At 36.7% G+C, this 18,311-nt stretch overlaps 1 protein-coding gene across 1 annotated transcript; it reads right to left on the bottom strand.

Moving 5' to 3' along the window:
- Positions 1-20: 20 nt before the first annotated feature.
- LOC109032993 (uncharacterized) lies at positions 21-17,066 on the bottom strand. The gene is made up of 7 exons (XM_019045374.2): positions 16,916-17,066; positions 14,372-14,490; positions 11,533-11,972; positions 10,628-10,712; positions 7,693-8,778; positions 5,931-6,012; positions 21-4,604 (listed from the first exon to the last, which is right to left on the bottom strand). The coding sequence occupies exons 2-7, from the start codon at positions 14,472-14,474 to the stop codon at positions 4,589-4,591; spliced, it is 1,812 nt and encodes a 603-aa protein (XP_018900919.2). The 5' UTR covers positions 14,475-14,490; positions 16,916-17,066; the 3' UTR covers positions 21-4,588.
- Positions 17,067-18,311: the final 1,245 nt, after the last annotated feature.

Here is an 18,311-nt window from a genome sequence, read left to right as displayed (position 1 = left end):
AAAAGCTCAACTTAAGGATGTTTAATAGTTATACATATTCTTTTTTTATTGGTACATATGTTAACAACAATCTACAAGAAATATGTATTCAGTTGACTTTGGACAAGACACCTCACAATTATACACTAATTTACACAGTATTTTTACATAAAATACAAACACACTTATAAAAATGTACTTAACAAAAATTTTACAGTTCGATTTCTAAGGCTTAGATAAATGCAGTATAAAGGAGCCTGGGTAGTAAAATTTAATACAAAGGAATTGTATCAACTTCGCTTCTTCTTTCAAAACGCTGACATCAGCAGCAGGTGTCAGCAGGTACCCAACCTGCAACGAACGACGTTTCCCAGGAGAAAAATTTGTTATGGGACAGATTTTCGGGGAAAAACACATGTATTATCAAAGTTTAGCCCCGGTTTTTCTCTCTTATAACAGTCGGAAAATAGGAGTTTAACTTGTTTAAAACTGGGGTTGATGCTTAACCCTAGTTTTTCTTCTGAATAACAGAGGAAAAACTTGAGTTAAACTTCTGTCAAACTGGGGGTGATGTTTAACCCTAGTTTTTCTTCCACAACCAGCAACGACTGACGTTATCCAGGAGAAAAATTCTGGAGAAAGTGGGGGAAAACTGATGGGAAAACATGGGAAAATCACTGGGGAAACTGATGTATTCATACAGAAGAAAGACTAGGGTTAAACATCACCCCCAGTTTGACAGAAGTTTAACTTACGTTTTTCCTCTGTTATTCAGAGGAAAAACTAGGGCTGAACATCAACCCCAGTTTTAAACAAGTTAGACTCCTGCTTTCCGTATGTTATACGGGAGAAAAACTGGGGTTAAACTTGGTAAATACATATGTTTTCTCCCAAAATCCGTCCTATAACACAGCAGATACCTACATCAGTTTCCCCAGTGATTCTCTGATGATTTCCCATCAGTTTTCTCCCAGTTTCTCCAGAATTTTTCTCCTGGAAAACAATCACTGGCATATTCCCCCTAGTTATACATATGGAGAAACATGATGGAGGAGGTTAAAACAGGAGACATTATTTTATTTCTAGTTCAGGCTTGGTGTAGCGGTCTATGGTGATTTACTTATTTAAGATATAGTCACTATTTCATCACTAACTCATTAACTACAAAAAGCAGATCACAACGTTAGAGAGGCTTGAAGAAGTTAAACCTTTCGTACCATTGACATTCCATTCAAAACTTTTCCAGAAGTTCAAGAAAATTTACAATGTACATTCAATTTAGATGTGGCACCGGTTAATAAGTTTAACATCAAATCTTTCTTCCATGGAGATCTTAAGGATAAAAATCCTAATTTGAAGAAATCAGGCATTTATCAAATGGGATGTCAAGATTGTGATAAAGTTTACTTTAGGTTGACAAGGAGAAATATCACCACTAGAGCCAAGGAACATCTTAGAAATATAAATAATGAAGAAGTTGACAAGTCATCAGTCGCAAAACATTGTTGTGAAGAGTCTCATAGGATCAAGAAAGAACCTGTGCTTTTAAAAGAAGTTATTCGTCCAATTGAATTGCCAATGCAAGAGAAAATTTTCATTTTCAAGAGGAGAGCTAGATTGATGAATGAGGATCTTGAAGGGCTGGACGATCTACTACTCTCTGTCCTAGTTTCGGAATCTGAAGAAGGGTGCGCTGCAAGAGCCTCAGTTGTCACCTGCTGAAGATGGGAGCAGTTAGGCTCCCGAAACAAATTTGTCCTTTTGTGTAAATATCAAGGTAATTTGAAAGTTTGAGTTTATTATGAGACTCATTTCTCGTTCATCTTCATTTTCAAAGTTTGTATAATCTCAAGTAAAAGTTAAAATAAAGTTCATATAAGTCGTAATTGATCTCATAGTATTAACTAATAAGGGAAAGAAGACTTATAAAAGCTAGGTTTCATTCCTTTGTTTTACATAAATTCGGTTCTGTTTCTACTTTCATTAAGAAGAAAAATAAGTAAAATGGCCTTACTGCAAATACAGAGTACAGTTCAAATTTAATCTTATCAAAAACAGTTTAAAAAATCATTTAATTTTCAGAAATCGCATTGTTGTAATGGTCCTTATATTATTATGAATATATTCCATTGTAATATTAGGTCACTCTCGACCAAAAAGCTAGAGGAACTAGAGGCAAATCTTGCTACTATTGATAAAAAATATGAATTAGTGGTATGCATGGAATGTTGGTTTAATGAGGATAAAACTAATCTACTGAACCTAGAGGGATACAGGGCTGTTCTTGTTTCAGAGCTCTGAAACAGAGCGGATGGTGTCACTATGTGTGTTAAAAAAGAATTGTCCTATGAATTAATACAAACTAAATTTGTTGGCTGCACTGGCCTGGCCATAAAAATTAAATGTGATAACAAAATGATCTTATTGTAAAAGGAATATACAGGTCACCATCTATTGATGAAGAAGAATTGGATTGCATTTTGCAAATAGTGTATCTTTCCTTCGGAAAATACACTAAAAGGAACCAAGAGCATTCCAATGTTGCTAAGATTGTGCAACTTTGTTTGCCTTGCAAATATACACACATTATCTAAACTAATATTTTCTTTACTCCCATTAAATTATAACTTGAAGACGAAAATTACCTTTGTAAATTTAATTTTTTGCATGATTTCGGTAATTTGATTGAATTAATATAAGATACACAATCTTAGCAACATTGGAATGCTCTTGGTTCCTTTTTGCAAAATGCAATCCAATTGTTCCTCCAATGGTTTGAGGAGTATCTATCAACTATAACATCAATGCATGTGCTTGTTGGAGATTTCAACCTTGACCTACTGCACCCTAACGATAGGGTTAGAGAATATTGTGAAGTACTCATTAATAATGACTACAGTACCTTGATAAATAAAGTTACTAGACCAAATCTGATCAGTGGAAAAGACTCATGCTTGGATCACATACATGTCAAAAACTCGATGATGTGGACCATTAATGCTAAGGTTCTGAGGCATGATATTTCTGATCATTTTCCTGTAACGTGTGAAATAGAAGCCGGTAGTAAAAACAAAAAGAAAAGAGATAGGACAAAAGCACTTAAAAACAAATTAAAAATCAACTGGCTACAAATGGAAAGAAGGCTGAGTAATATGAATTGGCAGAATGTTGTAACTAATATAGAAAAAGCAATGGAAGAATTATATTCTTCACTAAATTCAACCATTTGTGAATGCAGTCACATGGTTCAAACCTCCAACAAGTCTATATGCCTCAAACCGTGGATGACCCCAGGCATCTTAAATAGTTTAAGGACTAGAAATAAGTTGTATAAAATTTGGGTCGAACAAAAAGAGGACCCTGAACTAATACATAAGTATGTTTACTTCAGGAACTTAGTGGTTAAGCTACTGAGATTGGGAAAGGACAAGTTTTATAAAAAAAAATTGGAAGAAGCAGAAATGGATGCGAAAAAATTTTGGAAAATTATAAACAAACAAGGTGGAAAAGTAAAAAATGACGCACCAAAAAGTGATGCTATATCAGCTGAGACCTTGAATAATTATTTTGCTACTGTTGGGGAAATGAATGCACAAAAAATTCAAAGAGCCCACAGGGCTAGGGATGGTAAAAAAACAACTAAAGTGAAGGAGTCGAATAAATGTAGACCATCTGCTTCTTTTTTCCTTAACCCTATTGATCATTATGAAGTCATGAACATTATCAAGGGACTAAAAAAATCTATGCACAAGGAGAGGACGAAATTTCCATGGAAGTGCTAAAAAAGTGTGACAAATGGTTATCCCTCCCAATAGCTTTTATCATTAATTTGTCCTTCTTGTACGGTGTATTTCCTTAGAACCAGAAAATTACAGACCTATTTCAGTCTTATCAAATATTTCAAAAATTGTTGAAACGGCCACTAAAAATAGACTTATGGCCTTCATCAATAAACATAATTTAATATCAAATAATCAATATGATTTCCGAGAAGGTAAAAATACATCACAAGCAATGGCCGAATTAAGAAGGAACACAACAACTAAACTGGAAGAAAAGAAAAAATGTGCAGCAATTTTCCTGGATTTAACAAAAGCTTTTGACTCGGTCTCCCACGAAAAAGTTAGAAAAAATCGGCATATGGGGAGTGGCACACACACTATTTGCAAGCTATCTAACACAAAGAACTCAATTTGTTAAGTAAGAAAAAATTAGCAGGAAATTAGATCTAAAATGGGATGTACCGCAGGGCTCGGTCCTTGGCCCAATATTGTTTCTTTTATATGTATACTGGAGGACTTCGTAGATTGAGCCATGATAATCTAAAAACCACTTCCCCTGTCCTCATCCCGGGCCGGGGGGTGGGGGGTGGGAAGGGGGGTCTCCGGTGGGGCCGGCGGACAGGTTGGGCAGCAAAAAACATTTAATCTAAAAATCATATCATTTGCTGATGACTTAGTGCTGCTTTTCTTGGGTGATTCATGGGAGGCCATGAGTCAGCAGATCAATAGAAAGTAGGTTATAATTTTAAAATCCTTATCCTAACACTAAAAATATATACATATGAATTAAAAATAAAATATAAATATAAAGAAATAAATTAAGTAAGCTATCGGCGCAATTTCCTGAAACAGAAAAAAGGTATTTGCTTGAGTTAAATCAAATACAGAATGATAAAATAACAAAAATTACATTTCTTAGAAAAAAATTTCAAATTCATAGATTCTGAACAGCGGCATTTCCATATTATTGTAAAGGAAAAAATGTAAATAGGTAATCGAAAACAAATACCGTAATTGACAGTGGGTAAAACTCAAATTGATGAAATACTTTTTTTTGGGGGGGAATCACCATTTACTCCAAATAACAACAACTTATCTTGAAATATTGCAATTAATTGAAATTCCTTCAGTTTTGTTCAGACTTATCTTTCCAAGATAACTCAGGTCAAGTAGGAATGAATATGAATAACACGAGTTTATTTTTAGTTGCTGTAATGTAACGGCATTGGTTCAGAGCATTCTTTTGAAAATTGGAGAGAAAGGAATAAAAGTTGAATGAAAAACAACAGAGTTACAGGGGATTCCATGTTTGCACAACGTGCCTAATGAGGGCTGCGGCAGCGTCCCACAGAACTGCCCTTATGCACAGTGCAATCTTAGGATGTGCATGCGCAACTAATATTGAAAATTGCTCTCACAGCGTTACTATCCATCACAGCAAATAAAATGTATGTAGCATCATATTAAAAAAGGGGACCTCACGATGGTTGCCACATGTTATTGGCGGTCAAGCAGAGCTTATGTCCCCTCACAAGCCAAGAAGATAAGACAGAGAAAAAGAATCGAAATCCTCCAAATGACAGCAGCGTCCGGCGCAGCATCCAAGCAAACATAGCAAAGGTCTCACATCTCAAACAGAAATTGCTGTTGAGAAGGCCGAAAAATTTACTTTGCAGCCCTACTTTTCACAAGGTTGGCACACAGAGATTTCGATTTTGAAAGCTCATCATACTGAGGAAGTCATAAAGAACATTATATCAATAACATCGAATTTAGTCGGCACCGAATTTCTTGGTATTTCATATGAACTTCCTAAATATGGACCTAACCTAACCTAACATAAGACTTTTTAAATTTTGGTTTTCAAGAAATTTTGGAACATTAATAGCTTCACAGAATATTAATAGGCATACAATAGAGCTCATGATTTCATAGTTAATATGTTGGAACAAAATTCAGCGATGTAAAACTTTTTGGACAACAAAAATTTTAGCCTAGTATCTTTGTTTCATTAAAGATGTTTTTCTCAGGCATTTTACTGTAGATTCGAACTTTCGAATATGAAGGTTCCAAACTTGCAGATTTAGATACTGTTAAAAAACAATACTGTTAAAATCCTGTTAAACTTATACATATAGAGTCAATGCATATTGATAGAAAATTACTTACACATTCAAAGATGGCTCCTTATAGTTTGCATTTTTGGCAGCGTTTCTCCTAGGCCTTCCTTGACTGGAGTCATTTTGGGAGCCTGAAAAATTTTTAAAGGAGTTGTAACTGTTTACCAAACATACCAACCAGGGTAAAAAAAGATGAAAAAGTATTACAATGAAAGAATTACAGCTGAACAGAATACCAACTGTTGACAAACAGCCACAGTGTACATAGAAAAAACCTAGGTTTAGCTGAACAAGTGTGCTTCTGAATTCTTATCTGTACTTTGTGACTCTCTGCATTTCAACAATCAGTCTCAGTCTTAACATTTAATAAAAGGCCCTCAAGCTGACTTCTGGTTGGTTCGTTTCTATCGTTTCAATGGACACTGGGGCCAATGTCAAAGCAAAATCACCACTCTCAGTACTTATGATTTTTCACAATTAATTTTTAATATATGAAAATGAGAGAAAACAATTCGTAAAATCATAAAATCATAAGATTACAAAAATGTTCCATAATCTGCCAAATGACTACTAAGCATTTATGAGGAATTACATTCCCAGTGGAAACAGCTATTTTTTCATCCCTGAATGGAAGCACGTATCAGGAATTCTCGAAACCAAACTTTTATGGAGACCAAATCCTGGTGGCTGGACTTACAATCTATGAATTTTGAAAATTAATGACCGAGCATTTCATCTATTCCAAAAAATATTTGTCCTTTTTCTGACATAAAAGATTAAAATATCATCAGAGAAGATTAGAGTTATGTTTCAAGAAATAAGACTGCAAAATATCGCAAAACTGAACAATCTTGAAAGCGGTAAGATATCTTCTTCAGATTAGATCTATAAGAGGAGGTTTATTAAGGGAGGTCTTGTAGTGTCTCTCCTGGATATTGCCCAAGAGTTTCTTTCTTCAAAACTATTGGACCTCTATTTTGTCGATTCTGCAAAAGAGCTCTGGAATGTCAAAATTTTATTTAACAAATTGACAGCTTCCGGAGCCCAAAAATTTCAAAGGGTCAACTCCAGCTTAAGTGCAATAAAAAAATGCCTTACTGAGTTTTGAGCGTTATCTTTGAGACTAACAGCAAAAGGAAAGTTAAGTAGGTACCTGGATCTCTTTCATCTGATTGCCTACTATAGTTCATGCTGGAATCTCGGTGAAAATTATATGGCCACAAAATTCCAATGGTGGTCTGAAGTACAACTGATAGCCTAATCACGATCTCGCAAGCAAATGCTGCTCCAAGAATCAATGTGCAAGGGATTGTATTCTTTCTAGACTGTTCTAAAAACCACGCGTTGTGTGAAGCAAAAAATTACGGACCTTCTTGCGGAATTTTTGTACTTTTTCAGTGCTATCGGACCGTCCTCAAAAAATCAGTATCATTTCTGGACTTTCCAGGTAGTGCCACAGGTAGACATCTTGTTACTCTTCAAAATATTAATTACCTTTTTTCCAATTGGTAGATTTTCGACAGCAATGACCTAATTAAAATTGCTAAGAATAGCCAAAAATCTCAAACTTCAGGCATAATTGTTGTTTTAAAATCTTTGGACTACAATGTTTTTTATCATATGCCGTCATTTAAGTTCATGCGACCTTTAATTCATCCGATTAAAAAAAAAAAAGTTCAACCCTCAGAATAGAGTTAAAATATAATGCCATTTTTTAGAATATTTCAAATTTTTTTAAAATATGTACACTCTTTTTAAAAAAACATGACATCATAAAGGAGATATTAATAAAAAAAATTAAGTCCTCTTACCACTATTCTCTGAGCTACTGTGAACAAGGGTGACATTGTGGGTGCTTTGGTCAGTGCTTGACTTCAAGATGGGAGACAATACTGAATCAGAATTTATAAAGTTGGATCCTTGAGACACAGCTGAATCATTTGATCCAATTCGCGTGGATGAGGCTAGTGTTGCTAGTGGTTTTCTTTTTATATGTTGAGGTTTAGATGATTCAATTGGAGTTGAATTATACAAATTAGCTGCGATATTAACTTCATTAGCAGACATAAGGGAGGTTCTATTCATAGAACAACTACTTGAGGTTGATTTCAGTTTTCTGGTCTTTTTCATCTTCTTCCCCTTGTTGACTATCGGCGTAAAATTTTCGTCATTATCTTCAACTGCTTTTAAGGTACTAGACGGTTCGAAAACATAGAAACTGAAGGTATCTTTAACACTATGAGACTTGGCAGACTTTGAGACATCACTATTTTCTAACTCATCTACAGGTTCTGTCTTGCAGACAATATTTCCAGGTGTTTCTGTTGAGCTGTAAGGGATATAGCTGCCACTGAAAGAGGGTTCTGCTCTCAAGACTTTACGATGGCTAGCGCCTCTTCTGACAGTTATCCTCTGCAGTGTGGATTCAATATCACTGTATGGTAATGAAAATGAAAGCTCCTGTTGAGGTTCTGATTCTAAATTGCTACTTCTTGAAACAGGGGAAATTCCATCATTGCGTTTTTCAGCACTTTTCAAAACATCACTATATTTCCTTGGAGTCGAAGAGGGATTCAGGGTTGATGATGAGTTCCTGGAAGACCTCAATGGACTCTCTTCACTTTGAGGTGTAGTGCTATCTTCACTGACACCTGCATTTCCAACTTTTGGAGTCAACTCCATTGAACTTCCGGAGTCTGATTTGTTAGAGCGTTTGGGGGAATTTTCCTCGCAGTGCACAGACTTAAAATTCTCTACTCTGTCTCCTTCTTCATCGTTGTTGGTGTTTGACACTACTCTGTCTCCTTCTTCATCGTTGTTGGTGTTTGACAAACAGACATTGCTTTGATCACTAGGCTCTTTGGATATTTCCGAACTTCTCCTTCTAAAACTTGTTCCTGAAAAGAAAAATAAAAAATACTTAAAATGAGTCAGAGATCTACTTAACTATGCACATTTATTTGAGATGGTTCCATTCGCATCGTTCTTTATCTGAGGTGTAAATTCTCAGAAAAATTAGCACTATGATAGCAATAAGCTTATGAGGGACTTCCCTTCTAGATGACGGTGGGTTTGCCTCCGCTTTTAATTATCTTTTAACATCTATAAACGCTCGAAAGACAAGTGGATACTTGAGGTTTAAGTGTCTTGCACCCCTTCAAGCTCAAAAAGCCCAACAACACAATGTTTCTGCAGCGCCATGTTGAGCTCATGCGGTAGAAACTGGCAAACTGATGTTGGCAAATCAACACAAAACTGAAGACTACGTGGACCACGTATAGCAGAAAAGAACCAAGTCACATCAGCTACTGCCAAATTTAACCAGACGATTTAATATTATATGAGAGAACATTTCTGCAGATTCCTATAAAAAAAATGTTAAGCAATTTGCTCCGTACCATGCAGAAAACTTACTGAAATTTGCACAAAAATCCACTCAACCGTTTTCATGTAAAAAAAAATATTCAATACCAAACCGGTCCTAGGGGCAAACTATCACCCTTAAAAATTTCAGCTGAAAATATTCGTTTTAACTTGAGTTATTGAGTGGACAAGATTTGACCTCCCCCTACTTTCGAGCCCTACCCCTCAAAATCTATTGCCTCAAATTTCATTTTTTTTTTTGCCAGCGCTACCTATCAGTGGAGATTGCAACAAAACAGTCTTACTCGGTGGAGGCATGGCTGTGCTCCGAAAATCTCAGCTGCAGGGTCTGCCACAGTCTTTGATAAGACCTACCGTTGGCTATCAGACGGCCGCTGAGCCTCGCGGGAATATAGCGGATACACAATGTGTCAATGATTTGAGGTTAAGGAGCACGGTCCAACTTCGAGGTGCACAACGGCAGGGTTCCTCCCAGTTGCCTTGGCCCCTTGAGGGCGCCTTGCCCATGAGCCCGGTCTTTTTTACTTTACTTACTTACTTACTAGTTCGTCAGTTAGTTAGTTAATTTATTTAAAGACATTCAGCGTCATAGGTTATTAACGTCTTTACAAAAAATTTGGAAAATGGGTGTGTATACCTTTCAAAGATGTGTGTAGATTTTCAAATTAAGAGAGGCAAAGAGTTTCAGAAGTTTGGTATTCACACATACATTCATACATACATACATACATACATAAGATCCAAAATTTTCCCTCCACTTTCTGATCTCCATACCATCCTTTCAAAGTATTTTCGTGAAATCCCTCTCTTTTTCAAACGAATTAATCTCCAAATTTAATGTTCTCTTTCCTTGTTCTAACTTTTGATTTTGTACTACCCTTCTGTGACCCCTACTTTTTAAATTCTGTATTTTGATCTCTCCTCTAAGGTGTTAATGGCTCAAATGTTAAAAGCACCAAATAAACGTATCTACCAACCAACCATATAGATATACACACATAAATTTGAATGGCATATATTTTCGTGATCTACGACCTGTGATCAGTGCTTTTCACAATGTCTCAGGTCTGGGTCCGACACCATGGGAGAATGCAACAGTGTATTTTCTTCAGAAAATACACTAATTAAATTTGGCAATATTTGATGTGGCTCAGTTTCTTTCTACTTAGCGTCATTCATATAATGGTGTAATAATACTGATCTCAGTATAAGAGGATGTACCTATATAATACAACTGAAGACAATTTTATGGAAAGGGCTAGAACATTTTTTGATCTTGGTTCTACAGTTTCTTTCAATGCATTCCTTTGGGCCCAAAGGTCCATGAAAAGTATTAAAATACAGAGAAAATACAATACATACTTGTACTGACAAGATGCCTGAGGCCTTTCTTGCATTTCCTTTCATAGCGAGGAGCCTTTTTAGCACTCACTTGCGGAGAAGTGGTCTGAAAAATGAGTAATGACATGATGTTAAAAAAAATAAAAAAATACTTAAAATTATGTACAACAAATGTTAATAACATCACATACAATCATACAGGAGGCATTCAGCAAAAAGGTAACCAATCTGGGGGAAATCAAGGGTCTGATCTTCTGTTAGAGCATTCCGCATCAGAGAATTTCTTGAGTTGTCTCGCGGACAAAATTAAACCTCCCCCCACTTTGGTCCTTTGCAGTACAAAAACTAATGAACATTCTTATTTCAATTTTTATTTTACAATTTAAAAGCAATTTTGGGGGGACTACAAACCTTATGAGTTTTGCTTCAAGAAACTCAAAAATTAACTAACGCACCAAGTTCTAAAAACTGAAAAAACCTAATGTTGTCTGAAATATATACGTGCGTACAATACATACATACATGCATATCAGACAACAGAAGTCCCCCTCCAACTTGCCTCTCTTATAATGTACCCCTCTCAGTCAGACATGTTTTAATATCTTCTTCTACCTACCAACAATTAAGATCCAAAATGTTCCTGCCTTTTTCTGATCTCAGTATCATACTTTCCAAATTTTTTCATCAAATCTGCCTTTTGAAATTAAGACCATAAAATAAAAAAAAATCGATCATTTGTGGATTTGCTTATCAGCAAATTCGAATTTCAACTTGGCATCGAAGAGTTTGTGCTAGAAAGTTGTGAGATTTTAAAAAAATGGCGAAAACTTGGCTTCCCCATTATAAAAATCTTTTCACCCTTTGTTGATTTGTTGAAAGTCAAAAGCTGGTGTACAAAATTACCACAAGAGCTGACTTGAACTTACCGAAATTTCTTGGGAAACCTCTTCGATGGGGTTAAGAGCTACACCCGTATTTTTGGGAAAAATGTCTAAATTCATTCTTTTTTGACCCATTGCATTGACGTATCGTGGAGGGGCAGGTGAGCTGATGGAATTGTTGCTGTTTTCCTGACCTTGAAGATCTAAAGTTAGATGTCTGATTATACCAACAGAATTTTGCAATGGGCCCAAATGACTGCTTGCATTTATCAAATCAGTGATCAAATCTCGTACTCGATTTTCTAATTTTGGAATTTCAGATCCGAGGGATGACTGAGCTGCACGAATGGCACCAACAGTATTCATGTATTGGAGATTCTCCAATTGCAAGTAGGTCAAATCAGCATGGAGTGTTTGGCTCCTAAGGCGCTCCTTTTGCAATTCTTTGACAAGATTTTCATTTTTCTGGTGTAAATCACGATCTTCTGAAAAAAGGAAACAATGATTCTAAGTCAAGGCTGAAATAGTGGTGAGGTCTGGGAAAAGCCTTTATTTGATGGAAGTTTTCTAATACATGCCACTTTCGAAAGTGTAAGTTCCTGTAACCTTCTGCTTTAGTGTTTGAGAATATTATACATTTTTTCAGCAAATAGCAAGCTTAAATCTAAGGGAAAAAATTTAGGTAGGTAGAGCCATCTTGGGCGGGGTTATAAAATTGAAAAGACCGTTTATGTTATAATGAATTTAAATAAATAAAATAAAACAAAAGGTAAAAAGTAAAAGGAAAAAAATTTAAATGAGACAAAATTAAATTTAAAAAATAAAATACATTAGGAATGGAACAGTGGCAAGGAATTTTTGCAGGATTGTAAAGAAGCTTCTTTGGGTAGTATTTGGTGTAAAAACCAAAGGGTTCATTAAGCAGTTAAAAAAATTATTTATAAGAACAGGAAGAGCTAATCGAAATCCGACCAATCAACGCGGACAGTCGAGTTGATGTGGTAATGTGATGCCTGCAGCTGAATTCAACCAATCAGCAACACCCTTTCCCTCGCCAGATTACATCATGAGAGCTCACCAAAAATATCAGTTTTAACTGGTCCTATTTTTGGCATTTTCAAAACAGGGTTTCTTTGCCACTTGGGAGTGAAAAAAATCTGAAAAAATTCTTGGCAGCTTAGTTCACTCCGTACTTCCAGAAAATGAATTTGAAAAAATGGGTGCCACTGACCCATCATATAAATTTGAATGTTTTGAACATAATGTAAAAACAAAAAATAAGTAGAAATCAAACTAAGATACATAAATCATGGAAAAAGTTTTATAAAACAGAATAACACAGCCATCTGCACGAGTGTAACAAAATTTGACTGAAATTCTGTAAAATCTGGTCTAAGGCACCAATGGGCGGTAACTTTTAACCACAGCACTCCCCTTCTTCTCAATCCAAAATATCTTGTGCTCCGCGCCATTCCTGCCTGTCGAGATATCTTCTCCACAATCCACTTCCTAGGAATTTGCAAGATTTGTGAGCAACACACCACATTCTTTGAATTTCATGATGCAACTTGGAGCATAAGGCATCCTTGTGGTCGTGACTCACTAGACAAAAGTTTTTTGGGGACTGTGCTAATGGTGGCAATCCATACAGCAACTGGAGACTATCATGAGACTGAACGTGCCCAGTGGAAAAAGCTCAATATCACACACTCATACACACCCTTTCTGTGTGATTTAATAGGAAGATACGAGGGGCGTTCAATAAGTAAGTATCCCCCCTCTCTAAAATCAATAGGAATGGACCAATTTTAAAAAAACTTGGGCTCAAAATCTTCCTTAGGATATACTGAGTTCAACAAAACAAATTGCAACAAAATCGGACCATGTGCGGCCGAACGCGAGCCGTTTGAACGCGCCGAAGTCCGCAACAACAGAAGAGCTTCTCTGCCAACGCTTCAGTCGTTCATCACTGACGAAAAATCAAAGAAGTTTTTGTAGAATAAGGTGCTTAACTCACCTCTCCGCATAACCAGCTCGATCCAAGCAGGCCTGAAACTGATTGTGAGACTAAGAGAACAGCTTTTGGATACCGTGCCTGTAGAAGTCTTTCAACTGGCTGGGGATGAAAGTGTTGACGGCTTGCTTGACCTCTTCCACTGATTCAAAATGAACTCCCCCGCGTTCAGATACTAGATACGGTAATAAATGGCAAAAAAAGACCACCATTTATTCCCCTTTCTATAATCTGAACTCGGGGGAGCTCATTTTGAATCAGTGGAAGAGGTCAAGCAAGCCGTCAACACTTTCATCCCCAGCCAATTGAAAGACTTCTACAGGTGTGGTATCCAAAAGCTGTTCTCTTAGTCTCACAATCAGTCTCAGGCCTGCTTGAATCGAGTCGGTCATGCGGAGAGGTGAGTTAAGCACCTTATTCTACAAAAACTTCTTTGATTTTTCGTCAGTGATGAACGACTGAAGCGTTGGCAGAAAAGCTCTTCTGTTGTTGCGGACTTCAAATCTCCGCGGATTCGGCGGGAGCGGCGTGCACCTCGGCGCGTTCAAACGGCTCCCGTTCGGCCGCACATGGTCCGATTTTGTTGCGATTTGTTTTGTTGAACTCAGTATATCCTAAGGAAGATTTTGAGCCCAAGTTTTTTTTTAAAATTGGTCCATTCCTATTGATTTTAGAGAGGGGGGATACTTACTTATTGAACGCCCCTCGTATTTGCTGGTATTGGGTCGTGATAGTGTCTCTCCTCTATGTGCCTCACATGATTTGCCTTGGAGATTAGAATTTCAGCAGTTCAGCATTGTGATATTTAGTGATCACTTCATATTGGCCTGCAGCCAATGGAAAAAAAGGAGATGGAGTTCCTAGGCTTACCTTTTACTATTTGCTTGATGGCAACACAAATGCGGCGGTTCTTCTTCAACAATTTATAAATACGCTTTTGCAATTTTTTGTGGTAAAGATTCGGTGCAAACATTTCGATGCCGGATAAACTGGGGGTAAAAAAATTTGAAAGAAAGAAAATTACTAAAAAATCAAAGCAAAAATTGAGGAGAGTATTGAGTATTCAGTAATCATGTGCTGTCATACTTAGCAGTACAAAATGAAAAGCATGTCTAATTTTGTATTTTTTTTTAAAAGAAAAATTTATTTGTTTCCCTTCTATTCCGTTGAACATGCTTAGTTGAAATGAGGCTGGCATATATTGGAATAGCATTGCCATTTTCATAAAATTAATATTATAGTTAATTCATGGAAATGAATGATTGAACGAACAAAATGTGTTTCAATCACTCAGAATCATTGTTCATCAATTATCTCTGATCAATGAAAAGGATGAGCAATTTTTTTTTTTTTTTAAATTGATGAATTTGAATAAAATTTGTTTCAAATGAATTTTGAGCTCCTAAACTCCATTTTTAGCTCAATAATATCAGTTAGAACTTTTCATGAGCCAGCAACTCGAAGTAACTATAAAATTAGGCTTGATTGGCTTATTGAAATAAGATTTACATTTTAAATTTTAAGATTTATTTATTTATCAGAAAATACATGTTACAGTAAGTAAATGGAAGCCACTACAACAATCTTGCCGAGAAGAATGTTAATTCCCTCCATCAGAATTCCTAATAGGTTTCCAAAACCAAAATCAGGGACTTCCAAGGACTTTTTAAGTAACTATAATAGGTAGAATCATGGACCTCTGAAAATTATAAATACCAATCAATCTCTTCAGAAAAATCTGGAAAATTGATTTCTGAAATCTCTGGTGCATAAAGTTTTTCTTGTTTTCAAGATATTTTCGACGAAAAATGAACCCCATGTTATTTTCCATAAGGGCCCTAGGCGCATCAGCCAATCAGAGACATATTGTAAAAGTGCCACTTGCCCTGCAATTCAAATTGCTGCTCTTGTCTTCTCTTTCATTTGAGCAGGACTAAGTATATTAGGGATGTCGATACTATGGGAAGTATCGATACTCGGAATCAATAGCGATACTTGGTATTGCTACTGATATTGACACTAAGCATTGATACTAGTATCAAGCATAGAGCTGAAGTACCGATACCATCGATACTATTTCTAAATTATGCCGTAATTCGGAGTGTGAGTATAAGTCTATCAGCCGTTCGATGGTTTAATTTTGAGATATTTATGCTTCTCTCGAAACCGCCTTTACTTGCGTTGTTGTGTACTGGACCGCGCCAGTGTTTGGTGGTCCGTGGAGGATATGAGAAACAGCGGATCTTGTGTGAACAAACAAATGTATATAGGTCAATAAAAAGTACAGTGAGGTGACACTAAATCTAACCGCTATGTGAGGGCGTCGCGAACCCGGCGTGGTGGCCCAAGCGATGGCCGAAATCAGAGTGTCCTGGCTGCTCTCTGGCCAAGGGGATGATGATCATCATAAGGTGAAATATGGCACAGAAAAAGGTAGGGAAAGTATGTGAAGAAGAAGGTAAGAGACAATCCGTGCCCGGCTAACCGTTGTTCGCAAGGTCGCTGTGTCGTAGACAAGGGTGCCGCCTGGCGCAGGATTGAAAAGGTAAAAAGGTGCTAAAAGGGAAAGATGGAAGATGAAATGGTGAGCCAGGCACTAGGCTAATGAATAGAGATAGATATAAAGAAGAAACATGTCATGGCACCGTACTTTATGTGCAGGTAGGAACACTACAGCGTGCTTAGTCAACTATTATGAACTCTTTATTACTGTTATCAAACCGAGCTTTTAACATTTATGACAAAAGTAATTATTTTGAGAACCCTGAGGATCAATACCACACGGTATCAATATCTGCGAGTATCGATACTTTGGAAGTATTGGTTAAGTATCAAAAACCCTAGAGTATTCGTAGTCTTAGGAGATTGCATCACTTGCAGCAGCAGCAACCAAGAGATGTGAATGGTCACTTCAAACAAGATGTCAGTTAGCTTACAAACTAAACTAAATCAGATGTTTCATCAAAAATTGCAAATCTTAAAAAAAAAGAATAGGCAATGCAGTTTGGAGTGAACTGTATCAAATTCTGATAAAGGACAAGTAGGCTGCATGGAGCCAGCTACAGACCAAGTCCCTATTCGAAAGTTCAAAAACGTAATTTGCAATACCAGCAGCTTGCTTTCGATTACGAGCAAGTTTTCAATTGGGTTCCTCCCGGAAGGCGACAGCAAGGACGTCCTGCGAAAGGTTGGCGACAAGGGGTGGAGGAGGAGATCAGAAGGTATCAATTGCTTGATGATCTCTGGGAGGATAGGGGCAATGGCGATTGGGCGTCGCAGAGCGAGAGGCTGCGCTAGAAAAGCGGCTTCATGTATGTATACTAGCAGCCAATGATATATACCCTCAAAAAAAGGAATTCGATTTTGATCATTTTCCTTCAACTGTGGAAGAGAGATGCTAAAGCTCATACATACCAAACTAAAATCTGGAGGAGAAGTAAGTACCCATATGAACTGCCTGAGCACTATGATGGTAGGTAAGCTGGCACTCGGCTCGAACTCTGAAAACAAGTCAGGGCTTTGTTAACATTCGCGGTAAGCTGTGGTAAACGCAACGTACAGAGATAATAAGTTTAAAAGATGATAAGGGAAATGCATACCTGCGGTGCTGAGGCTGATTGGCTGATTACTGATTAGCTGATTATGAAAAGGAAAACACGTCCAGCATAACTTGCTGACAATTTGTCAAATAATGTAAACACGGGGCCGAAAATACGTTACCGATATTGAACATGGTTGCCGGTGAGTAGGTAATTTCAAAATAACACATTTTTGTCCTGAATTACGCATCCCTCTCGAAAAAACGATACTCATTGTATTTTCCACTATAGAAAGATATAGAAAACTAAATTTATTAACTAATTTAAGGAAAGGAATTGAAAGGCTGGAAGGAAAGAAATAAAAAGAAAAAATTAGAAAAAATTAGCTGCTACAGGACAACACTAGGCAACACTCAATGTGAGGTTTGAAAAAGTTGCCGCGAATTTCAAAATTGTGTTCCTGCCCACCAAAAGGGGCGTAAGTAGGAAAGTCCAGTTTTTTATGCAGAAAACGTATTTCACATGTAGCAAGTCGTGATATGGAATTTATATATTTGAGAAAGATAGAGAGTAACTAAATGCCTGCATACCGACGGTGAAATTACTAGACCACGTCTCTTGGTTTGCAACATTGCAGACCTCCTGTCATGGGTACTTTATTTTTTCAAAAGGAAAACTTTTCCAAGTCAATCCATGAAAACTTCCGTGCTTTCCCTTCTCTGTGCGAAAAAAACTCTGCGAAAATTTCAAGAGATGATATTGATTTATTCTCGTACAAAAAAAATGAAATAGGAGCGGAGATTTTTAAAAACCGGCACAAACGAGATGTACGCTGTCTGATAGTTTCACCGTCGATATACTAGGTACCTAATTACTGCTAGCATTTTACTTTTCGTTTCAAGGCTTATCAGACAATTTTTTTATAATCCTATAAAGTTCCTTTTGTTTTTCTTGTAGAATATCAATTGCTTGAGACCACTAAAGTGCCCTTTTAAGGCTGTTGCTCCCAGCGAATGAAGATTTTTTGATTTACGAAATGGGCAGTACAGTTAAATGGGCCATCATTCTCTTTTCATTCCATCTTTTTTTTTCTCTTTGGTGGGATACTTAGATAGGCATTTGTACTTTCTCCGAAAATTAGCTCCAGATTTTAGGTGGAATTTCTGACTGAACATTCAACGAATATTCAATACATAAGTTATATGGTTAATTAAATATTCCATGAATGCTCGTAGAATACCAGCGGATATTCCATGAATATTCAATGGATA

This window comes from Bemisia tabaci, chromosome 7 (genome assembly GCF_918797505.1).
Source record: "Bemisia tabaci chromosome 7, PGI_BMITA_v3".
NCBI classification, from domain to species: Eukaryota; Metazoa; Arthropoda; class Insecta; order Hemiptera; family Aleyrodidae; genus Bemisia; species Bemisia tabaci.
The sequence above is the reverse complement of the archived record's forward strand: the minus strand, read 5'-3'. Positions and strand labels throughout refer to the sequence as shown.

Excerpts from the sequence above, each read along its gene's own strand:
- LOC109032993 (XM_019045374.2), bottom strand. The coding sequence starts at position 14,474 with ATGTTTGCACCGAATCTTTACCACAAAAAATTGCAAAAGCGTATTTAT. Across the intron at positions 10,713-11,532 it reads AGGTTTCCCAAGAAATTTCG|ACCACTTCTCCGCAAGTGAG; the intron begins GTAAGTTCAAGT and ends CTCATTTTTCAG. Across the intron at positions 8,779-10,627 it reads CAGGCATCTTGTCAGTACAA|GAACAAGTTTTAGAAGGAGA; the intron begins GTATGTATTGTA and ends TTTTCTTTTCAG.